This window comes from Eumetopias jubatus, unplaced genomic scaffold (genome assembly GCF_037043125.1).
Source record: "Eumetopias jubatus isolate StellerSeaLion01/CBP00866 unplaced genomic scaffold, mEumJub1_p1.0 scaffold_5, whole genome shotgun sequence".
NCBI lineage: Eukaryota > Metazoa > Chordata > Mammalia > Carnivora > Otariidae > Eumetopias > Eumetopias jubatus.
The window spans coordinates 2,238,840-2,252,967 of record NW_028274811.1 but is presented as its reverse complement, the minus strand read 5'-3'; the positions used below and the strand labels follow the sequence as shown (position 1 = coordinate 2,252,967).

Below are 14,128 nucleotides of genomic sequence, written 5' to 3'. Positions count from 1 at the left end.
TATGGTTTCCATGGGGCACTTGATGTGCAAAGACGATGGCACAGGGAATGGCAGCCTGAGCATACTGAGGACAGCGAGGCCCGAGGGCACTGCTGCCCCCCAGCAAGTCTCCCCAGGGCAGCAGCAAGGGTCCATCCCAGGGGGCCTTTGGCCCCAGCAATGTTCCAGCTCCACTGGCACAACACCAAGAACCCGCCGCCAGGAGTGGAAGCTGCGTGGTAAGCCCTCAGACACCAACCAGGCACAACTGCTTCCCCCGGAAGGAGGACCGTGCGGCCAGGCTCCCAAGGCAGCCATATTCCTTCCTTCTTTATACAGATATGTAAGCACTGACCGTGGGCCAGGCACTCCTCCGGATGATGGGAATTCTGCAGCAAGCCAAAGATTCTCCCCACAGGAATGCAAGCTGGTGCAACCCCTCTGGAAAACAGTATGGAGGTTCCTCAAACAGTTGAAATTAGAGCTACCGTTCGATCCAGCAATTGCACTACTGGGTATTTACCACAAAGATACAAATGTAGGGACCCGAAGAGGTACGTGCACCCCAATGTTTATAGCAGCAATGTCCACAATAGCCAAACTGTGGAAAGAGCCAAGATGCCCATCGACAGATGAATGGATAAAGAATGTGGTATATATACACAATGGAATATTATGCAGCCATCAAAAGGAATGCGATCTTGCCATTTGCAACGACGTGGATGGAACTGGAGGGTGTTATGCTGAGTGAAATAAGTCAATCAGAGAAAGACATGTATCACATGACCTCACTGATATGAGGAATTCTTAATCTCAGGAAAGAAACTGAGTGTTACTGGAGTGGTTGGGGGTGGGAGGGATGGGGTGGCTGGGTGATAGACATTGGGGAGGGTATGTGCTACGGTGAGCGCTGTGAATTGTGCAAGACTGTTGAATCACAGTTCTGTACTTCCGAAACAAATAACGCAACATATTTTAAGAAAAAAGAAAAAGAAGAAGATAACAGGAGAGGAAGAAAAGGGGAGTATGTCAGAGGGGGAGACGAACCATGAGAGATGATGGACTCTGAAAAACAAACTGAGGGTTCTAGAGGGGAGGGTGGTAGGGAGATGGGTTAGCCTGGTGATGGGTATTGAGGAGGGCACGTTCTGCATGGAGCACTGGGTGTTATGCACAAACAATGAATCATGAAACACTGCACCAAAAACTAATGATGTAATATATGGTGATTAACATAACAATAAAAAATTAAAAAAAAAAAAGATTCTCCCCACAGCTAGTGTGCAGAGTGACCCGAGATCCTTCTGCACGCCCTCGCTGTCACCTCCGTTGCTGCATATGCTCAGAAGAGCCCCTGCGTCCCCAGAACGGCCAGCCTGCAGGTGGGAAGCTCTGGGTGGAGAGGAGATGCTGCACAGGGAGCCAGGCAGCCCTGGGTCCCTCCCTGCCACACACGGGGCTCTACAACTCACCAGCTGTGTGGCCGCCCGTGCCTCGGTTCCTCATCTGTAAAATGGGTACAATGGGGTAGTTACATGGATCCCTGAGATGATGTGCCTGCAGTGCTCTGGGGACCACCTGCACAGGTGAGCCCGTCCTCCCATAGGCCCTCGAGAAATGTGTGTCCCTGAGCCACCGGCGCAGCTCCAGGGGAAGAATCAGTCCCCCAGACTGGGCTCTGGCAGACTGGATTTTGTGCAACGGAAACGAGTAACACTGAATAGAAAAGGGGAACTGGAGCCTGGGGAAAAAGCTTGTATCCAACGTGACAGAAAGTCAATAAGCAGATAAAGGGCTTATCTCAATATGTAAGACCCCAGGAGATGAACGGGCCAAGGACTTAAACAGGAAGAGGAGACATATCAAGTAATCAAGTGCAGGGAGATCATTCATCCTCGCTGGGGATCAGACAAGCACAAAGTAAGGCAGAAAGTAAGGCTTCCCTGCTGGATCAGCAAAATATCAGTGAGCAAAGCCCCCTGTACTGGTGAGGAATGGAGATACCGGGGGGCTGCGCGGGGAACCAGCCTGGCTCTGCCCCAACAGCCGTGAGATTGTCGTGCGCTTGGATTCCGTGATTATTTCAGCCATTCGGTAAGTACCTCCTGACAGATGCTAAGAGCCAGGGCTCCAGGCGTCCGGGCTGGCTCGGGCTGTGGCCTGCAGGGTCAGCAATAGGAGAGGAATCCGAGGCCCCCACCTGCCAGGAGGTCCCTAAACCCAAACACCAGGAGAGGTTGCACTAAGGGCTTGCACACCCAAATACCAGGAGAGGTTGCACTAAGGGCTTGCACGCCCAAATACCAGGAGAGGTTGCACTAAGGGCTTGCATGCCCAAATACCAGGAGAGGTTGCACTAAGGGCTTGAACGCCACTGGGAGCACAGCCTGCCCTGCACACTCTCCCAAGCTCCCACCCATCCCAGCAGGTCCAGGGCCCCTCCCCACAGTGGCAGAGTGGGAAAGAAAAGCCTGGCCTGTCAGAGGGGCAAGGACACATGGACATCCACGGGGACCCTGCGCCGCACGCCGTGCCCAGCAATCCTGTCCCACAAGAGCAAGAGAAGCTTCAAGTGCAACCGGGAGCCTGCCCACCTATGCGGCCGTGTCTGCGGTCCCTGCCCCCACCCCAAGAGTCTGGAAGCCAAATGGGCTTGGCCTGTGGCCAGCACCATCTGTTTTGGGAAACCGCCTTACTCTGAACCGGGGCAGCCAGGAGCAGGGCAAGGGGCGGGGCTCAGAAGTCAGAAGAACAGGCCCTAACTCTGGCTTCTGCACCTGGCCCCGCCACCGGATCAGCTCTCCTCCTCCAGGATCCCCACTTCAGTTGTGTCCCCACCAACCCCTACCCGCCTGGAGCCACCCTTTCAAGAGCTAGGAGCCATCCTGATCCCTTCCCCCACACCCACGTCCTGTGAGCTCTACCTCCAAGGCGCATCCTGAACGCATCTGCCCGCCCTCTCTCATCAGCCACGGGGCCCACCCAGGGCGCCACACAGGCCTCCCTGCTCCTACTCTGTCCACTGAGAGCCCTTCGAAGGCTTCCCACTGCTGGAAGAACAAGGCCCACCTCACACCACAACTCCACTGACCCGGCCCTCCCTACCTCCCCTGGCCCCGCGTCAAGTGCTTGTGCACCTGCTGTCCTCTCTACCTGGAGCAGTCCTCCCGGGGCAGCCAGTTTGGCCTCACCTCCCGCCTGGAGTAGCTCCCTCCCTCACCTGCCCTCTCTCATGTTACCCTTTCCCCGGCTTTTACCTGGTGCACAGATTTACCCCTCTGCTCACCGTGTGTCCCCACCCCCCGGCTGGAGAGCTCTGGAAGAACAGGGACTTCACCTGGCTCATTCCCTGATGTATCCCCAGCACCCAACCCAGCCCCAGACACAAGGTAGGTGCACAGTCAGAATGTGAATGAATGAATGAATGAATGAATGAGAGAACAAAGGCACCCCTCTAAGCTCAGTGTCCCATCTCAGGAGGACAGCTGTCATTCCTATTGCTCCCCCTATGACTGGGGGAGCATCACTGGGCGCCTGGTCCGTCCCCAGTCCAAGCCACGGCCATCCACCTCCCTGCGCAGGCCCCGCTCCAAGGCCATCTCCTCCACCCGGTCCCGGCCCTGGACTGCTTCGAATCTGTGCAACCTTTCACCTGAGCCCTGACCTTGTCCCAGGCGTGCACCTCACCCTGCCTGGACACCCCCAGGAGGTGGTCTAGCCACACAGCTCCAGATGAAGCCCACACCCCAGCACTGAGCCCAGACCGATGGGGCCAAATCAGAAGCTCTGGGAGAGACACCCCAACTCCGGCCCCAGAAGCCAGCCCATGTTCCAAACACGGGTGAGCATGTGTGCACGTGCAAGGGAGAGGGGGAGCCTGAGCGTGGGAGGGGAAGAGAGCCAGACACCAACATTTCCCCCTAATTGTGTGACCTTTTCCCAGCTCCGGGTTCCTTCAGGGCCAAGTGCACAGCGCTGCTTGGTATTAATTTCGAAGAGAAATGGGTCAAGGAAAATTGGACATTTTTCTAGAAAACACTTCAGGCATGGAGCTGGCTGAAGTGTCTGCCACCCTATGAAGACTTCTGAGAGGACACGGGGCCTGTGATCAGAGCTGGTACAAATCGGCAGAGTTCAGACCCCATGCCCAGACCCAGTGTCTGCTTCTGGGGCAGGACCTTCTGTCCCCTTCAGACATCCCTGGAGCTATCTCTGCAGCCCCAACCCCCCGATGCCGGGAGCCAGCACTTCTCGCTGGCCATGGGGACCCTCTGCATCCTCAAGAGGACTATGTCCTGGGACCCTGTCCCTCTGCCCCTCGTTGTGTGGACACAGCACGCAGGAATGTCTCCTTCACAATCGTCCCAGGGGGTACCTGAGGTGTAGACAGAGGCTCATCGGGGTCCTCGGGGATACTCAGGCCCAGCTGCTCCCACCCCTGGCAGGCCGGCTGGTACATCTGAGGCACAAAGGCCACAGACATGCTAAGTTGCCCCTGGAGACATCACGTCTCTTCCAGAAACATCCCAGTCTGCTGTGCTGAGGACCTGCCGAGAGCAGGCCATGTGGAGCCCATGGCCCAGGCAACAACCAGACACACTGCTCTTGCTAATTAAACCCCAGACGCAGCCAGAGCAGCCGCGTGTGATCTGGGAAGCAGGCATGGTAACCGCGTGCCAATGAAAAGCTCTTTGGGGGGACACTGGCAACACAAACGTAAGGGAAGGAAAGAAGGAGCATCAGATGATTGTGGCTGTGGAAGAGAGAGCCACGGAGCAGGGGCAACAGGGGCAGAGGACCTCAGAGCCTGAGACAAACGGCCCGAGTCGCAAGGATGGGTAAATGGGTAAGAGCAAGCATGGAGTAAGTGCCACGCTGCGGAGGAGAGGAGGACCGGCTTGTCCAACTCCCACTGCCTCCTCTGCCCATGCCATTGCACCCGTCTTACAGATGAGTAAACTGAGGCACCACAGGGTGGGGCAGGCTGCCCAGGCAGGTACACTCGACCTCGACACCGAGCCGCCTGGCTCCGCTGAGAACCATCCCTTGGATCTGAGTGAGGGCCACACCCAGGCCAGAGCCAAGCCGCCGTCCCCAGGTGGCACTCGTCATCTGTTCCCGGTGCCCCAGCAAAGATCAGGTCTCTCCTGGACCACATTCACTTGGTTCCAGCCCTGAACAAGATCCCACAGCAACTCAGGAGGAAAGAGGGAGGGAGGGGGGCAGGCCAGAGACACAGAGACAGCGAAATTTATGTCTGAGGAGAGCAGCTGAGCACGTGGGCTGTCCTCCACAGGGAGGGCGGGTATGCCTGGCTGCACCCTGGGGGCGGGGGCACACCGGGCCCTCATAACCCACCAGACGGGGCCCCCATCTGCGGACCCCACGCAGAGAGCGTCCCTGCTCGCCAACAGCTCTGGGGCATTCTCCCAAGTCTGACCCCAGACAACTCCTGGCCTCGGAGAAATGTGCAGCTTCTGCTGTCCCAGCGCCAGCCCCCGCCCACCCCTCCGGCATGAGGCCACGTCACCACACTGGCATCTCCTCCGGCTGTCCAGGGGGCCGGCCACAGAGCGGCGGGAGTGCTGAGGTCTCTGCCAAGGGTGCGCTCAGCTCTGAAACACGCCTCTCAGAGCCCAGAGCCGGGCCAGCTGCCTTGGGTTTCACAACCAAGTGCTTGTCCTTGGGTTTCCTCTGGTCCCTGAGCTGCAGACACAGCCCAGGGGTGGAATGAGGAGGAGGAATGGAACACCGAGGCACCCAGGCTTTCGGCTGCACCTCTGAGCTGGCTGGGCGGGGCATGAAGCCAAATCCAATATGAGAGCCCCCAGGTCACCCACCACCTGAGAGGGCCAGGTCCGGCCACAGGGCTCAGGGAGTGTCTCAGGGACACAGAGAGAAGCCCCCAGACACCACCCATGCCTGGGGCTCAGGGTGCAAAGCCAGCCAAGGGCCTCCCTCCCTACTCCAACAGAACCTCAGGCTTCAACACTTAGATACCCTATAGGCTGAATCACGGCCCGCAGGATGTCCACAGCCTCATCCCCAGACCCTGTGAGTGTTCCCTTTATGGCTGAAGGCACTCAGCTTATCCTTAACTTAATCACATTAAAGATCTTGAAATGGGTAGAGTCTTCCGGATTACCCCAGTGGGCTAAACGTAATCACAAGTGTCCTTGTCAGAGGGACACAGAGAGAGACTGGACTACAGAAGAGGAAACTGACCATGGGAGCAGAGTCCAGAGTGATGCGGCCACCAGCCAAGGGATGCCAGTGACCACCAGAAGCTGGGGGAGGCCAGGAAGAGCTCCTCCCTCCCACTGAGCCTCCAGAGGGAACCCACTTTGCTGGCACTTTGATTTTAGCCCCTTCAGATCTGTTTTGGATGTCTGGCCTCCAGAACTGTAAGCGAATAAACCTGTGTTGTTTTAAGCCACTATGTCTGTGGTAATGTGTCTCGGTTGTAACAGGAAACTGAGACGGACGTCAACCGCTATGGAGAGGAAAGCCTCACCACGCTGGCCTCCAGAAGTCAGCACCCCCTCCACACCCTCTCCAGGCCTCAGCCTCTCCCTTACGCCTCACACCCGCTGCGTCACCGGGGCAGGCCTGGTGATCTACCTGCCATTAAGTGGAGCCTTGCCCACCTCCTGTCCATGGCGTGTCCTGACAGGACTCCACTCTTTTCCCAACCCCCCGGACTCTCTGCCTCCAGCCTGGACCACAGTGGGCTGGCTGTGACAAAGAGCTCTCTCTCAGGCCCCTTTCCTCCCAGGGCTGCCCACTGCCTGCAGGACACCATCCACGCTCTGGAACATTCCAGGCTGCAGGTCCCAGCATCAGCTCTGGCCCCCTGGCTCCTGGCCCTGCACGCCTATCTCCAGTTTCACTCCTGAGGCAGCCCCTTCCCGACTCCTCAGAAGCCTGGAAAACTCCTACCTGGCTCAAGCCAATGTCATGGGATACACGGAAATGTGCAGTGGGTCAGCAGAGGAAAGACTGGGCTGCCGGGTATAGAGACTGCGGGCCGGCCACGTGGAGGAGCCACGTGGAGCGGCAGACAGCGCCAGCACCCTCCCGCTCTCTCTCACTGGCCTCCCTTGGCCTCGGCAGGGCAGAGAGCTCCCAAGGGCGGCGAACCTCCTCTGCCTGCCTGACAGCAGCGGGCAGAGGCCTGGAACAGGCTGGTTCCGAGGAGTGGGCAGCCAAGGTCACGGGCACTGAGCAGTCTGACTTCTCTTCCTTCAGCCAGGGCCCAGTGCAAGGCAGGGCGGGAGGGCACAGTGGCCCATTGGGCGGTTCTGTGGGATGGGAACCACCGCCCTCGACAGGAGCACACAGCCCCCTCCTCTGCAGGGGGACTAGAAAAGCAGCCCCCAGAGGAGCAAACGTAGTCACTTCTGCCTCTGCCTCTCATAAGCCAATGGGGCCAGGTGGCCAATGGGGGCCATGTTTTATTTGGCTCATATGGTGCTTGTTAGAAATGTGAAGCAACATTTTAAAATCATGAGGGTTCCCATAAAAGTTCCGATGTCTGGATGCTCTTGACAGTGAGGATCGCTGGCCCAGGCCCACGCTCCCACCAGGTCATGGTCAGGGGAGCCAAGGAGGGGCTGCCCCCAGGGATGAGGCCTCTGGTCGGCCCTGTGCCCACAGTGAGGCCAGGGCTGGATGCCATGTGCCCACCACACTCCCGCTACTGTTTTCCTTTTAGCAGAGACACATTCTCCGTGCCCATCGTTTATGGCAAAAGGAGGGAAGGGAAAGTCAGGCCAAGCACTTAGCCTCTGCCACCGTCCTCACTGGCATCTCCAGCTGCATCCTGCCAGCCTCGGAGTTTGTGGCTCTTGTCTTGGGATGGCAGGACTCTGCTAGTGGCACCATGTGTCTAGCAGGGAGACCACATGCCCCGCTCACTGTGGGGACCTTCGGCCTCCTGCACACAGCCAGGCCCTTCGTGTCTGCAGCCAGGCCAGCTTTGTGCATGCAGTCTTGGGGCCAGCCCGGCCACACCATGGCCCAGCCTCTCCAGGCCCCACAGTCTGGCTGAGACTGGACGAGGGCCCAGCAGAGGCAGAGGGAAGGGGTCCTGCCTGAGCTGCACCTGAACCCTGTCCCCAGAGAAGGAGCGAGGGGTACCTGCTCCTCCACAGACGTACATCCCATTCACTGTAGAGCCAGCCATGCCCAGGAGGGCTGGGTCACCTCCTAGCTAAGCTGAGTGGTGGCCCCCAAAGATACCAGGTCCTTCCTGGGACCTGTGACTGTTACCTTATGGGACCAAAAAGGGACTATGCCGATGTGATTAGATCACAGATCTTGAGATGAGGGAGATCATTCTGGATTATCCCGATGGGCCCTAAATGCAATCACATGCATTCTTGTAAGAGAGAGGCTGAGGGAGATTCACACACGAGGAAGATGCAGTGTGACCAAGAGGCAGAGACTGGAGTGATGTGGCCACAAGCCAAGGGATCTCAGAAGCCACCAGAAGCTGGGAGAGGCCAGAATATATTCCCCTGCAGCCTCCAGAAGGAGCACCACCCTGCCCACACTTGACTTCAGCCTGGTGATACTCTTTTCAGACTTCTTCTGCCTTCCAGAAATGTAACAGAATAACACACTGCAGCTGCAGTGACCCGGCTAAGGGTAAGACATTGCGGTAGCCAGAGTAGGAGGCAGCGACATGCCAGGTCCCCAGCGCAAGTACAAGGCAGGGCTTCCAGCCCAGACTGGGGCTCCTCTTCCCACACCGGCCGGCCCTGGCTCCCCCTCAACAGCCCCAGACAGGGTTGACAGATGGTAGCCAGGGCAGGGCTCAGGCACAGGCTCAGCAGTCCAAGTGGACCCTGTCCATGTATGTGTGCAAGTGCAACCACAGACGTGCCACACACACACACACACACACACACACACACACACACACACACCAGGGAGGCTGACGTTACACAGTCCCCTGGCACCACATTGCCCTGCACACAGGGCTGGCTCAGAGTGGGGACAGACAATGGGACCAGGTGTACCCGAGAGAGGCCTGGCATGGAGGAGGCCTGGAAATCCCTCAACCACCAGTCCCTGAAAGACCACCCTGGCCCCCTGGCCTCCTCAGCTCTGCACTCCTGCCCCTGCCAGGCTCCTGGGCCCAGCCGAGTGGGGCAGAGATGAGGAGAGAAAAGGTGCCCCCTCCTCTCCCTCAACCCTTCACCCACCCTGAGACCTTCCTCTGGGGCCCAAGGGCAACACTGCTATATGCTACACTGCTCTATGCACACACCAGACCCGGGCCTGAGTCTGTGAAGACATGTGAACACCTTCATTTCCCATCCATTTCCCTGGGGCAGTCTGCAACCCAGCAACTGACCTCTGATGATGGAGACTATCAGTGATGACAATCCTCTGAGGCTGGGTGGACCCCCAACATCACTCCAGGAGGGCTGTTGGTTGCTCAGGGAAACAGACAGTGTGCCTTGGGACCCCAGGGGAGCCGTGTGGGACACACCCCCCCACCCCCCACTAGGTACCCCCGACCCCCAACCCCGCACCCAGCCAGATGCCCAGCTCCCAGACCGGAAGGCCCAGAACAGGTGTTTTCCCTTTCCCAGACGACCCATCCTACCCACTGCCCATCACAGGGGTTTCAAACCCGCTTCCAGGAGTTGCCTTGTGGGTGGGAGAGGAGGAGGCCTCAAGTCCATGCCTCCTGCTCGCTTCAGCCACACCCACAGTGATCTATCAGGGTCCCCATCAGAATTCACTAGAATAAAAGGACCCCTTGGCGAGTAAGTCGGAGCGGGAGATGAACCATGAGAGACGATGGACTCTGAAAAACAAACTGAAGGTTCTAGAGGGGAGGGGGGTGGGGGGATCGGTTAGCCTGGTGATGGGTATTAACGAGGGCACGTTCTACGTGGAGCACTGGGTGTTATGCACAAACAATGAATCATGGAACCCTACATCAAAAACTAATGATGTGATGTATGGTGATTAACATAACAATAAAAAATTTTTTAAAAAAGGACCCCCTTGGCTTGTGTGCACGTGCACGCGCGCACACACACACACACACAAACACACACATCCTAGGGCTCTGTGCCCAGCCAAGGACACTGTTTCTACATATCTCCTGGCTGCACTCTCAGCCCTGACGAGGCCCAGGCTAACGGAAAGCTGGACCGTCTGAGGTCACTGTGGGCCCTCAGCCCAGCCCCAGCATACCATGCGTTCAGACCCTCTCCAGCCAGGGCTGGGTGGGAAGGGACGTCCAGGGAGAAATGTACTCTTGGGTGACCAAGTCACCCACACAGGATCATGCTGACACTGGGCACGAACATCACGGAAAGGGGACTTGGCCCCAGACCCTGGGCCTGTGGCCTGGCCCTACCACGCACAGCCCACAGCCTGGAGCCTACACACCCATGGCCCAGGCCTGAGGCCCAGACCCCAGGCTGGAATGCCTTCGCCGCACCCCAGCACCTTCCAGCACAACCTCAATCTCCAACCTGTGCAGCATCTACTTTTTTTTTTTTTCGAACTGGGCTCCACACTCAGCATGGAACCCCACGCAGGGCTTGAACCCATGACCATGAGATCAAGACCTGAGCAGAGATCAAGAGTCAGACACTTAACCGACAGAGCTACCCAGGTGCCTCTCCCCAGCATCTTCTATGGCCAGTGGTTTCTGAGTTTATCCTGAGTCCGAAACTCCTTTCCTGCATTCCGAGTTCCAAACTCTCACCAGCACTAGGTGAATGGCTGGGGGAGGGGAGGACAGATTTAATAGAAGGTACCTAAAGACCCACAAAAGCCCAGAAAATAAGTCAAGGCCAGCACAGCCACGGGGGAGGGCTGCCATGTTCAGGAGACCGGCACCACCGGGAATCTGGGATCAGAGACAGCCCCGGGCACCTGGCAGCCCCTCTTGGCAGACGCCACCTCACCTGGCCTAAGCAGGACCCAGAAGCACCACGCCCAAGGCCCAAGGAGGCAAGCCCTCAGCTATCTGAGACATAGGCATTTCTAATCTCACTGGACATAGAAGGCAGAAGCCAGAGGCCCAAACATGCCTGAGGGGAGCTGTCCAGCATGGGCCTGACCCCTGATCTGGGGCACTTCTGCTGCCCCACTTTCATCCCTACCCTCACCCTACCCAGTGACTCTCCATTCCTCCCTCTGCGGAGAAGCCCAAGGGTAGGACAGAGGCAGGAAGGCTGAGGCTGGGGAAGGCCTGGCAGACGGGTGATGCATCACCTGGGAAAAAGGGTCCACCCAAAGTATTGATCGGCTCCAGAGAGCGCCGGGCTTCCTGACAGAACAATTTCTGTGCAAAGGTATCTGACGCCACTGCTTAAAATTAGAATAGAGCCCTGCCGGCCTGCACCCAATTTATCTATCAAGCTGGGAAGTCAGACTGAGAGACCTAAAATAAATGAGCCAGGGCTGTCTGGGGTGATGGGAGTGTCCTGGCAAATCACAGCACGGCTGGGCTGGCCTGGGGTGGGGGGTGGGGGGACTCAGGGGTTCTTGGTCAAAATGCAGATGAGCCTGACCCAAGACGCAGGCCTCCAGGCCCCGTTGCTGCCACCTGCCCTGGCCATCTGCAGCCAGGGGGCCAGTACCAGAGGCTGAGGACTGAGCCCAGCCCTTAACAACCGGGCACAGGCAAGGCAACCTCATCTGGTCCCTGGGGCCCTGAGGATCATGAGGCCTGCTAGGACCATGGTCCGACCCCAACCTGGCCTCGCTGCAGCCTGGAACCCAAGATCCCAAGAATGCTGGGGAGGTTTGGGCTTGAGGTCTGAGCAGCTGCTTGTCACCAGACCCACCCAGAAGCCCTTTCCACGCTCCTGGGCCCAGAGTGTGCTTTCGTTCTAAGTCACAAAAGAAAAAAAAAAAAAAAAACAAAACCATGAGAGTCTGTACAGGCCTCTCTCTGGAGGCCATGGGGGTGCCTCTGGGGTCTTTGTCACACACTTCCCCCCTTTCATCCCTTTGACACGGACACGACTCCCAGAGGAAGCAGGGTCTGAACAGGGCCAGAGGAGAGCTCAGGGCCTTTCTCTGTGAGCAGCCAGGGAGGGGCGGTCAGTTGTGATTGCAGGGCAGATGGTCTGTCTGGGGCCAGCAGACACCTTCTTTAGAGGCACGGGCTCAAAGACATGGGCATGGGACTCAGGCCCAGGTGCAGGCCTGCTCTGTGCTTCTCCTGCTCCCCGACACCAGCTAGCCCTCAAGCAACAGAACGGGGGCCCCTGGGCAGCCTCCACTGCTGGCTACGGAGGTCCCAGACCTGTCAGCTTGTGGCCCATGTGCAGCAAGAGCAGAGGCCCCCACCCCGGCATCACAGCACCCCACCATGCCACATGGTCAGTGAGAGCAGGGCTCAGGTTCGGCCTGGGGCCAGGCCTGCAGAAGGGGTGCCTGGGGCCCCCAGGGGGACAACTGGGGCCCACCAAGCAGCCTTACCTATGTCTAGGACCTGTGGCCCCCCCAGAGGAGGGGGCCTCGGGGTGGGTGGCCGGCGATACACAACGTGCACACGGCCCTGCTCAGCCTCCTTGGCTGCCAGCCCCTTCTCCAGGGGCTCGATGAAGAACTCCTCCTCCTCCATACGGATCAGGCCAGCCTGCAGGGCAAAAACAAAACAGTTCAAATTCCCAGAGCACAGAAGACCAAGGATGGGCAACAGCGAGGAGGGTCCCAGGGGGACCTCCCACCAGACTGACAGGGCCAGAAGGACCCTGCCCAGCACCCCAGCTAGGCTCCAGGCTTGAACCCCGTGCCAGGGAAGGTGCAGACAGGTGACCCCAGAGGTCCCATCTGCCCAGAGCCTCCACTTCTAGTCACTGAGGCCAGAGCCCTGGATGGTCGTGAGGCCCATCAGGAGAAGAAGCTCTATCTGGGTCATCCCCAACCCCACCCTCAGAAGCCCAAAGTCCAAGACAAATAAATGCCCAAACTGCCAACTGGGGACTGAATCTGCCACAGACATGTTAAGGTCGACCCACAAGGTATTTTCAAAGTTCTGAACCCAACGCTCAAAGTGATGAGACTTCATGTTTCAAAACTGGAATTCCAGTTTCCCTTGCAAAACACAGGCTGACCACGGTGCACGCTGCTGAGCGGTAGACTCCCCAGACGGAGCACGCAGCCCTGCAGCTGACCTCAGTCCCCGTGCCCCCAGCATCTGTCCTTTCCTCCATCATCGGTCACCAGCCCGGAATCTACAGCAACTGACCTGCTGCCTCCCCCAAGACGGTCCACAGTCTTCCCCTGCTGGAGAGCCCTCACTGGACCCCTGTCCCTGCCAGGATTCAGGCTGCTCTGTATGTACTCTGGCAGCCAAGGCCCTCAGCCTGCCACTGCCCTCCCAGCCTCTGGCTCACACACCTCGCCCAAGTAGCTGGGACAGTCCCCTCCTGCCAGTACAGCCCTCACAGCTGGCCCTCCTCACCCTGGCCATCTGGTAAACTCCCATTCTCTCTTCAGCACCTGGTTCAGATACCGCAACTGCAGGTGCATGGCCCTACCCTCCCTTTGGCCCTCCAGCCAGCACTGCTGCATCTAGCTCCCATGCGTTTGATTTTCCATCTATTATCCATAAACTGATGGTCTCACACTGGGGCCCCCACTGTGTCGACCTGCAGATGTATTTCCTTGAAATCATACATTTATGACCCACTCGGGGTTTTTCGGGGGTTTTTAACCATTTTATGGAGATATGATTGGCATGTGAAAAGACGTGCGTAGTTAATGTACACAACTCGATGAGTTTGGGAATGAGTACACACTCATGAAATCACCACCACTGTCAAGGGCACAAACATATCCACCTTTCGAAGTACCCTCTTACCCCCTTTATCATCGTTCCTTCCTGGTCAGAAGACTTCATATAACACTGACCCTCTTAGCAAATTTTAAGTATATGATAGAATACTGTTAGCTATAGGCGCTGTGCTATAGAACAGATCTCCAAAACTTACCTGCAATTAACTGAAATTTTGTACCCTTTGACCATTACCTCCCATTCTCCCCTCCTCCCAGCCCCTGGCAACCACCATGCTATTCTCCACCTGCTATGAGTTTGAGTATTTTTTAAAAGATTTATTTATTTATTTGAGAGAGAGCACATGGAGGGGGAGGGGCAGAGGGA

General features: G+C 57.6%; 1 protein-coding gene across 1 annotated transcript in view; it reads right to left on the bottom strand.

The window, feature by feature from the left end:
- Positions 1 to 14,128, bottom strand: part of ADAMTS2 (ADAM metallopeptidase with thrombospondin type 1 motif 2) — a 225,596-nt gene that overhangs the window by 137,920 nt on the left and 73,548 nt on the right. The window contains exon 3 of the mRNA XM_028092585.2: positions 12,442 to 12,601. Within this exon, the coding sequence (XP_027948386.1) occupies positions 12,442 to 12,601 (160 nt within the window). The remainder of the gene's footprint in view (positions 1 to 12,441; positions 12,602 to 14,128) is intronic.